The sequence below is a fragment of the Physeter macrocephalus genome, chromosome 9 (assembly GCF_002837175.3).
Source record: "Physeter macrocephalus isolate SW-GA chromosome 9, ASM283717v5, whole genome shotgun sequence".
Classification (NCBI taxonomy): domain Eukaryota; kingdom Metazoa; phylum Chordata; class Mammalia; order Artiodactyla; family Physeteridae; genus Physeter; species Physeter macrocephalus.
In genome coordinates this window covers 14062371-14073341 of record NC_041222.1, presented here as the reverse complement: position 1 = coordinate 14073341, position 10971 = coordinate 14062371, and the positions used below count along the sequence as shown (strand labels likewise).

At 38.0% G+C, this 10971-nt stretch overlaps 1 protein-coding gene across 3 annotated transcripts in view; it reads right to left on the bottom strand.

The window, feature by feature from the left end:
* Window positions 1-752: 752 nt before the first annotated feature.
* The window catches only part of LPAR1 (lysophosphatidic acid receptor 1), a 179509-nt gene continuing 169290 nt past the window's right edge, over window positions 753-10971 (bottom strand). For all 3 annotated transcript variants that reach the window (XM_024126459.2, XM_024126457.1, XM_055087022.1), the window contains exon 4: window positions 753-2184. In XM_024126459.2, the coding sequence (XP_023982227.1) occupies window positions 1883-2184 (302 nt within the window). In that variant the 3' untranslated portion in view covers window positions 753-1882. The remainder of the gene's footprint in view (window positions 2185-10971) is intronic.

The following is a 10971-nucleotide window of genomic DNA, read 5'->3' as shown; positions in this document are numbered from 1 at the left end:
CTCTTCCAAACATACTCCTGACTTTCCCACACCTGCTTCGTGACTGTGACTTTACTGGGTACTTATTACAACAAACCGGTGCAATAATTAGTTTACCCGGACAGTTGAACAGGTATCACCTAATATGGCGGCATCTGTGGGGGTGACCTTAGAGAATACACAGTATCCAGTCACATACCAACACGCTCGACCCATTTGCTACAGAAGCTATTTAATATGAAGATGATCCTTTATTCACTCGGCATGTTTGATTTCTTTGCATTGTCTTCAATTCTACACTAGAGTTGTGGCTACCGAGAGCTGGATCATCCATTGCTCAAATGAAATTTGGAATTGCTAGACATATTAAGTAGGGTATCCTGGCTATTTGTGGCAGTTGACTGTTTCTAGTCCATCTTGTTATATAAAAAGTCACTCTCAACTAAAGTAACCACTGCATTTCCTTTGTAAAAAGGTAATTTAACTGGCTTTCCTCACAATTGCCACCTACACAGGGCAAAAGCAGGAAATCCCCTTTTATAAAAGGTAAGAGCATAAAAAGACATTTCACATTAAAAAAAAAATCCTTCATGGGAATGTGTCCTAAGTAAATAATCAATTATATGGACAAAGTTTTATGTACATAAAATTTTTGGAACATTATTTATAATAGTGAAAATTAGACATAACCTAAGTAGTCAACAATACAGGAATGGTTAAATAAACTGAGTTGCATCCATTAAATGGAATATAATATAGCCATTAAAATTATGTTTTTGTAAAATTTTTAATGCCATAGGAAAATGTGGCAATTATGCAGTGGAAAAAACAAACTGGTTATAAAACTGTTTACAGTATGATCCCAATTATATAAAAAGGTATATAATATACATATAGGCATACACAGGGAAAAAGCTGTTAATGGTGGTTACTTCTGGGTTGTGATATTATCAGTATTTTTTCTGTTTTATACATTTCTGTATTTTTCAAGTTTTCTACAATGACTATGTATTATAATACAGAAAAACACAGGTCATTTAAAAATTCCTCTGATGAACTAATAATTAGGATGTACTTGGATATTATAAATATGTGGGAACAATACCACTGTGCTCATCTCTATAACTTTTATAGAGTACATATTCTTCTGATAATAAACTTACATTCCCTGTTTGTTTTATACATGTTACAACACTTTAACAAAAAAGGTAATATTGTGATTAGATCATTGTTTGTTTCATAACCTAAACAAATACTGGCTTTGACATCTAGGTTCTTCTATTTCCTAGAAGATTTAAAATTAATACCCTTTTATCTTTTTAAGTACAGCATACTGCATACATACATTACATGCATGCTTTCTAAAAAAGTAATTCTAATTTACAGTTTTCCTACATAAGGAAAAAAATGGAGTTATTATCGTTTAAAAACAGTCTATAGTCTTATCCATCACAAGCATGCTGATAGGCATAAACATGCTTACTAAATGAAATGTATCCTTTAAAAAGTAAAAAAGGGAAGCCTGTATGTAAATGAAGTTGTGGATTCGATTAGTCAGAATTGATTCTGACTTGCACCAAACCACACAAAATCTTTTGAAGACTAGTTAGTGTAGTGTAAATGTACACTCCAGAGTCTGTTTATGAATTCTATTGCAAGGTCTCCACTTTCTACTTTCAAAAGGAAACGGGGAACAGGATGAGGGATGTCCCATAAGCTAATTTTTCAATATACATCAAGTCTTGGTGGGTCTAGGAACAAATACTGCCATGGGTTAGTGTTTAAGTACGCGAGTGTGTTTTTCCTCTCTCTCACACCCCACCCTGCCCGTGCCTTTGGGAAGGGGGAGGACGATCATCCCTCAGTAGATGATGGCCGCGTCTCATCTTAGTTAGTTTCCTTTCTAAACCACGGAGTGGTCATTGCTGTGAACTCCAGCCAGAATGGTGTGGTTGACGGAGGACGCTGAGCGGTCGGAGCCTTCCGTGGGGCCGCTGGTGTTCTCACTGCGCTGGCAGCAGAGGATCTGCCTGAAGGTGGCGCTCATCTCCTTGTCGCGGTAGGAGTAGATGATGGGGTTCATGGCAGAGTTGAACTCGGCAAGCAGAAGGAAAAACTTCTCATAGGCCAGAACGTCACACTGTGGGCAGCACACGTCAAGAAGTAACAAGACCAAGCCAGGAGTCCAGCAGATGATAAAGGCACCTGCGAGGACGGGGAGCAGGATCGGGAGGTTGAGAAAAAGAGAGAACAGAAAAATAGAATGATGAGGTGAGCAACCATGGGGTGAAACGATTTCAGTTCAAGGTAAAAATACAGAGCTTCAAAGCCACCGGATCATCATGTGCAATAAAATGTTCATTTTCTGAAATAATCAGAAAAGGTTTTGACGATAAAATGAGCAATTGAATAAAATCTCATTAATTCAGACCTTACTAAAATTGAGTATTTCTGAGACACTGATGATGATTATTTTGAGCAAAGCAGAGTTTGCTAAGCAATTGCGCTATGAAATCGAGACATCGTGCAGTCAGGATACACACTTTGATGCTTATAAAAATACAGTTTTTAATAGTATAAGACTGTTTTCAGGCAAAAGCACTGTGACAAACACCCTTTAACGTTTAGCTGAGGCACAGTTTCTGGATTCGGTTTGACTGGGCTCAAATCCTTGCTCTGCTATTTAACAAACTGGGCGAACATAGGCAAATTACTTTCCTTTTTTAATTGACGTAGAGTCGATTTACAATGGTGTGTTAGTTTCAGGTGTACAGCACAGTGATCCGGTTTTGTGTATATATATGTTTGTGTGTGTGTGTGTGTGTGTGTGTAGATACACATATATATGTACTCTTTTTCAGATCCTTTTCCATTATAGGTTATTACAAGATCCTGAACACAGTACCCTATGCTATGCCGTAGGTCCTTGCTGTTGGCAAATTAGTTTTTTACCTCAGTTTTCTCATCTGAGAAATAGAAATGATTCCATTTGCCTCACTTGGGGTGTGGCGGGAGTAAATGAGTGCCCAGAAAATAATCACCCGGTAAATCTTACCAGAAACAGCAGTAGCAATAATATTGTTATTATCTGCTCAGCAGCACGGGCCTGTTTGGAAATAGCAATTTCCAACAGTAAGATGCACGTTTACTTTTATAAGTCAGCTATCACTTAAATGGTACTTTTCTATATGCTTTACAAACATTAACTCACTTAATCTGTACCACAGCTGTAGGAGATAGAAACTATTATCTCATCACCCAGAGGAAGAAACTGAGAAACAGAAAAGTAAAATAACTTGCTCAAGGCCACCGTCCTGGAAAGTGGCAGACCCGAGGCAAATCCCAGAGTTTCTGCTCTTAAAGGCTGGCTCCAGAGTCCATGCTCCAGAAAACACTATGTTATATTCCCACTTCTTAAATTAATAAAATTAAATCTTTTAAACCAAAATTGTATGCTCTAGATGTTTCCCATTTAAATTCTCTTGCTTCCACAACTCTTCTAAATCATGAATATCTTACTATAACTGTAAAGGGATGGAAATACAAATTATGTTCTTAGTTCCAACTTATTTAGCTCCTGAAACCACTCACTTGGCTCCCAGGGGAAATGGAGGTTGTGAAATAGCATGAAAATCTACCACCGTTATCACCCCAGGAATGAGCTGGGGATCCTTGGCTAAGAGAACGGGAACTGGTGGGCACCATCATGTCCCATTACATCTTACTTGATGGGCCCCTTAGGTGTAATTAGGCTACACAATGAGCAGACAGGGAGTAGGGTTGATCCCAGAAGTACACTTGAAGCTTTTGATTTAAATGGCACTGGCCTAGGTGAAGGCAGGCTTGGGTTGGGGTCGTGAATTGGACTAGCCTCAAGGAATGAGTTTCACAAAATGTAAACAAACGAGATTTAGTCTCCAAACAGCCCAGTTTTGAATGTGAGCTTTCTTTTTTTGAAACTTTTCAGCAGGGAAATGAAAATAAAGCAAGGAGCAAAGTATCCCCATAAAGCTCTTTGTTCTAAACACAAATGTGTATTGGTTTTAAACTGCTGTTCGCTTTGAAGACTGGCCAAGGTGCTTCATTTTCTAATAAATACAATACCTTAGACTTTGCTTAGGGAGAAAAAAAAATATTTCAAAAATCAGGAGATAATAGCCAAGGAGCTATTTGAACTTCAAGTAAAAATGTTAATAAAGCATTCATTCCAAGTCCTTGAATTTCCTTGCTTGAAAATCACTCAGAAAGCTAAACATAAAGGAAAATCAAAGGAATGCCTCTTGAGTTTCAGAAATAATGCATTATTCATTGAGAAGCTGGGAAGGGAATTATTCTCAGGATGGAAAATGCTTGGATGGAAAATACATGGTCCCATTATTCCATTTACTTGGAAACTAAAAACATGCAGGCCCTTCATGAATGGGAGAGCATTCTTTCAAGTCTCCTTTCCCCTTTCTTTTATCAAAGCTCTAGTTGAGCTCAAATTCAGAGCTTGATTAGATACCAGCAACATGCATCTCAATAGATTTTTTTTAAATAACACGATCTTTTTCTCCTTCCGGGCAGCAGAAGGGAAGACCCTTATTCTCATGGATTTACTCAAGCTGTCTGACTTTCTTCAAAAGTGGCAGAATTCAAATACAGTCATTTGTTGTTTATAACTTCTTCTAATTTTTAAATTCAAAAAGAGCAAGATCTTTGCGATAATAGCCATGATGGTCTCAGGAACTAGGCCAATGGGCCTTACCAACCCTGCAAGGAGCCTAGATTAGAGACAGGAAGTGGGGACACCATAGCCTGACCAGGAGCTAATACACATGTGTGCTTCACACTAAGGAACTCCAAGTCCTCTCCCTTCTTCTTCATTAAAACGAACTGTTTTTAGTACTATAATTAGGCCTAACCACACCATCCCAACACTCTGTGTTTGGATCTTCGAGACCTGATTCAGTAATTTAAGAGACTCATAGTACAGGCCTCAAAAATCAACATCGAAAATCAATCATACAGAGCTTTCCCTTCTCCCTTCCCCTCTCTTTCACAGAGGTGCTGAGGATCAAACTGACCAAAAGCTGAAGGTGGACTACCTCAGTGGAAAATGGGCCCTGGAAAATTCCAAGGTGATTAGGCTTCTAAACAATCGTGATTGAACATTATGAGATCAACTTTGCTCAAATCACGGATTTACCACCAAGTTTCTAAAAACAAAAACTACAACCAAGCCCCTTTAATAAAAAGGAGCCAGCCATAATCCAGTCGGGTCACAGAACTTGAGATGTGCATTGGGGACCCTTGATGTGTAACCTGTGGACAGATTACCAACACATAATCTGTAGAGACTCAAGTGCACACCTATAAGGCAGGTTGATAAGAATGAAAAGAACCTCCATCTCCACATCTGTAAAGTGGAGAAATAATAGCTCTCTGCCTACTCCACAGGGTGTGACGAGGATCAAATTGAGATAGATATGACACGTAAAAGCCCTCTACACACTGCACATCTACCTGACTACACTATCTATTGCCATCATGGGAGGCATAATGTGTGTAGGCTGGTGTAGCACAGTTCCAGGGCAGATTTCTTCCAGGGCAAAATGTGGAAGCATGTTTTGGACCATGAAGACCTGGCATTTCAAAAAGTTCTGAGATGACACCATCCTAATTATAAGAGATTCCTAGGACTTGCAGTTGGATGTGGCAAGAATAACAAGAAGGAAAAGAGGAACACAGAGAAGCATGGAAGCCCCAAATCATTTTGGAGTTTCTCGTGGGTCAGCTCAGTACCTACCAAGATGATGAATAAGATAATGTGGTACTCAGTAGGGACAGTCCTTTAGGTAGTTTGTATATTTCCAGAACATTTCTGATGGACGAATCCCCACAGATCAAGGCATAAAACCAAGGATGGTATGAATAGCATGAAAGAAAGAGGAAGCACAAGTAGTTTGTGGTTGCTTATTGTAAAGTCAAAAGCAGAAGTAGCAGAAGATAAGATGTTCAAGACTGTGAAGACCTTGTACATAGCCTGGCAAAGATATTTGAAATTTTTCCAGTCTAGCATTGATTCTCAGCCCCAGCCACATACTACAATAGCCTGCAGAACATATAAGAAATAATGATCTTCAACTATCCTTCCTCCCATGAGATTTTAATTTCACTGGCCTCACTGGCCAGAGTCTCATTTAATATACAACACTGTAAAAGAAGGGAAGAAGAAAATGATGTGGATAAAAATAAAGGCAAAACCATCAGGTATTTCCAAATTCCAGAGGCGAAAGAAGAGCCTGAACAGAAGCAGTGGCAATGGGAGAAGAGAGGTATGAAAGGATTGGAAAAGTATTTAGAAGATGGACTGCATGGAATGGATGAGAAAGATATGAGTCTAGAATGACTCCTAGATTTTCCATTTGGGTGACAGAAGGATGGTGCTACCTTCCACTGAAGGAAGAAATACAGGAGAAAGTATCAGTTGGTGTTTTCTGAGGGTAGGTGAGGAGAACACAGATGGTGCCCTAGGTTTTATTTATCTTCAGCTTGAGGTACCTGCATGACTTCAGATGGAGAGGCCTTAAAGACATCCTGATGGGCTCATGGCAATTTGAGTCCTTTGAGACTGTTTCTCAGTGGGCTGAACAAGAGTGGTTACATTTGGCATGATTTGCCAATATTGCAAGTAACATGGGGAGGAGAATAATCAAAATATATCTGTGGTTTGGAATAAATAGTAGAAGTTGCTCTTCCTCGAGCAAGCTTCAGTCCTTTCTTCTACATCTGTCAAATCAATCTGTGAGGACCCTGGTGCCCACGAAGATGGAAGGAGAGATGCTGGAATGTGGACGCAAAAAGCAGGGAGGAAGGAGGCTGTTTTGGAAGAAGGGGTCACAGCTGCAGAGCAAGATCAGATTACCACACCTTCCCTGAAATCTACACACCCCCATCAGCTGAATAATGCTTACCATCTGGTCTCATAATTAGAGGCTTTTTTCTAGAGGGACTTTTTCCTAACTAGTTGAACTTTGCTTATATTTGGAACATAAGAGCCAAAGTTAAAAAGAAAAAAATGTCTGACAGAGAAGACCTCAAGGGAGGGAGTCCAAGGTTTTTGATGAAAAAAACAGAAAGCACTTCCAATCTGGTTGGCAAATTTGAGTTGTTACAAAAAAATCAGACATCTCACAGATCTAAAATGAGTCAAGGTAAATCCATCCTACACCGCTGCTGTGTCCAAGTTAACCTCTCCTTGGCCTCGCTCTTCTTGCTTCTCAAATGAGGATCTCAGTCCTCCCTACGAAATCAATGCGTGTTAAACCATGTTAAGATAGGTCCCCGCCTCTCCTCTGCCCCCCAAACATGTTTTCGGATTTCCACCCAGCTCTGTCTTGGAGTGAACTAACTAGAATAAGACTGGCTCACCAGAGCATAATTACCCACTAATATCTAAAAAACAATGCTACTCTAAATGCCTAACAAAGTGTTTTCTTATAAGCCCTTATCATTTTTAAATGACAGATATATTTTAAACTTAAAAATATATATAATTTATATATATGCACACATACATATATACACATACATATACTATATAAATGTATATATAACATATATGTATGTGTGTTACATACCCACACTCATTCAAAACAGTCACTGTGTCTTAGTGTCTTAAAAAAGACAATGAAAAGAAAAAGACAATGAGATTTATTTTCTTTCACACGAGACCCAACAAAAAAAGGAAAACGTCACTTACATATTCATCACATAGGAGATAATTCACCATTCTCAGAACAATTAAATCTGTTTTGCCTCCTAAACACAGTGATTACAAAATTTTTCAAACACAGATTTCCCTCCCTTATTTTAAAAATGATCAATCTTAAATCTTACAGAAAATCAGTGTTGTCACCTACAGTTCAACACCGTCTAACTGAGAAAATGATACTAAACTTATTGCATGACTGTGGTCTAGCTGTTACCAAAGTGATTTGAATAATACTTATCCCTTAAAGGATAAATGAAACTCCCCCTGCCCAGAATCTTTCCTTAGAAAAAGTTCAACATAAACAGGGAATTTGTAATTGGTTTTACAACATATTTAATTTTTCAGCTATGAATTAGGATTCTCCCAAAATGGTACAAGTCTAAACGACTACTGAAATCTGGCTGTAAATACGCACAGAAGATAGCTGACGACAGAATCCTGTGGATTTTATTCCTTGCAGTTCATGAACTACTGGATGTAGTAGTTCATGGATCGACAAGATATGTGTTACCCAGAAAACAAAATTCGAGGATGAAAAAACATAATGGGAATTTAATTTATAATTCATTATTTTACTAACAAAATGAGGGGAAAAATTAAAATTTAATCCAAAAGCAAATTCAGAAATATTCTTGCAACCTAAAAATGTTTATTTAAAAATTATGTGTGTATGTATATATATATATATATATAAATGGCTATATATATATATTTAATGGCTGAAAGACACAGAAAGAAGAAGAGCAGAAACTGTAAATATGATAGTGCATTTGGAGACTGGCTATGTCTCTTACAGTTGCTAAATGCTCTGAATTGATGCTTGTGAAGTACAGACTTGGCAGAGTAGGAGGGTGGCACAGTCTGTTCTACTACAGTGAGATAGCTGTGTGCCTAAGATATCTCTTATTATCAGAAACTTGTAATAAAAAGTTTTTTTAAGCGATAAAAATGATTATTCAATTGGGAAGTGAATAATTCAAATCATAAACATATTTTTGTACATGAGTTTCAATCAGTTTAACTACACGTTCAGAGTAAAATATCGGTTGCTCAAAACTAAGACAAAATATCACAAAGCAAGTTCTAACACATAAATCCTGAATAAAAATCAATCAGTTCTAAAGCCATCAAAATAAACTGCATCAAGATCACTTCTCAGAATTTATCCTATAGATATATTTACACATAATACAATTATGTATGTGCCAGGAATTCTTTGCAGCATTGTTTATTTTTAAAAATTGGAAATAATCTAGGCAGCCACAAGTAGAGAAGTAAAATAAATTAAGTTGATTCATAAAGTGGGATTCTATTCAACTTTCTAAAGTTCTCAAGAAATTCTACCCTTACCAAATGATCTCCAAGATACACTGTTAAGTAAGAAGAACAAGGTGTTAAAACATACACATAAAATGGTATCAATTATGCTTTAACAACAGAGACAAAAAAAGTGTGCACACACAAACATAGATACCCTATAATAAGCTTCAGTTGAGGCTAACAGTCAATTAATTTTTAAAATGTTTAGAACACAAAATTATAAAAATGATACCTTCAATATTTTATTTGAATTTAAAATACCGATTTGTATTCATTTGCCAATCCTTTAACCTAGAGCCAAGGCTTTATATTTGAATATGGGTCTGTTAACTGGAGTTCTGCATCACCTTCCAAGCAAAGCCATACCAATAAAGCATCACATACTAACTCCCTCCAAATTGGCTTCTTCAAAGTGGAGTCAGAACTTAAAATTCTTGCAAAGCGATTTGAGTACAAAAACCTTGCTGATTTTTTATGGTTTTCCCCACACTTACAGTTGTTCTCCTCAGCAAATTTAAAGCAGTTTCTTTTTGCAACTTGTCTTCATTGAATATTAACAAAGCCTTCCCCTTAGCTTTCCCAGAAACATTTTCTCATTGCCCTCATTTTTATTAGATAATGTGATATTTACCTAGTTACATTATGTTAGAATAACCTGGCACTTTAGGAGCAAAAACAATTGATTCTTGGTAACTGTCAGAGCTGAATGACTTGGTCTTAAGGCTACAGTCGACTAACCCTTTTTAAAAAATTCATCTAGGGCTTCCCTGGTGGTGCAGTGGTTGAGAGTACGCCTGCCGATGCAGGGGACAGGGGTTCGTGCCCCGCGCAGCGGGAGAGGCCACAACAGTGAGAGGCCCGCGTACCGCAAAAAAAAAAAAAAAAAAAAAAAAAAAAAAAAAAAAATTCATCTAAATACATGAGTGTATACTATATGTCAGGTACTATTCTAGGTACTGGGGATGCCACAGTGAACCAAACAGAAAAAACTATCTCCCCTCATGGAGCTTAGGTTCTAGGAAGGGTGTGAAAGACCTTTACTAACAAAATAAATCAGTAAAATATCTTTTAGAGGAGGACAGTATTTGGAGACTATGGGAGAGCAAGTGAGGAAGGAGGAGGGCAGCTAGAGGCTCACACAGTGATCCAGACAAGAGCTAAGGGTGGCTCTGCACATGAGAAGGTGGTGATCACAGACACAGGTCGATGGTAAAGCTGATATGATTCGCTGATAGAGTGAGTTCTAGGAAGAGGGAGAGGAGGGGAGGAAACCTGTAAGCAACTAAAAGAAAGGATTTAGCAAGAAGGAGGTCACTGAGGACAGTTCAGTGGGTCTTGAGAATGGAAGCCTCACTGTAGTAGATTCAAGAGTGAACAGGAGAGAAACTGGACCCTCCAAGTACAGACAAAGCTTTTAGGCAGTTTTGCTGTGAAAGCAGTAAGAGAAAAGTGGCTATGGGCATGAATTACTATGTTTTACAAAGTTTTTGTTAATAATCAAGTTGGTTAAGGAAAAGCTAAGAATAGGTATATACTCTGTATGTGTGTGTGTGTGTGTGCATCACATATCCCTCACATATATGTTCATATACGTACAGATTTTTAGATTGCTATACCAGAAATTGATTATTATCAATTATATCTAAACTGTATACTTTAAATATATGTAGCTTGTTATATGTCATTATACTTTAATAAAGGGGGAAGGGGAAAAAGAGGGGGGGAGAGGGATGGGGGGGGAGAGAGAGAGAAACTGAGATAAGAAAGATTGAATTAGCACCAAATCATCTTTAGTTTGTTTTTCCCATCTGTTGGTAGGAAGCATCTGTCTGGCCCTCTCAGAAGCACGCAGGGAGCTTAGTGGCTCAGACTGTGTGTGTGGGCAGGGAGAGGGGGCGGGGACATGGTTGTCCAGC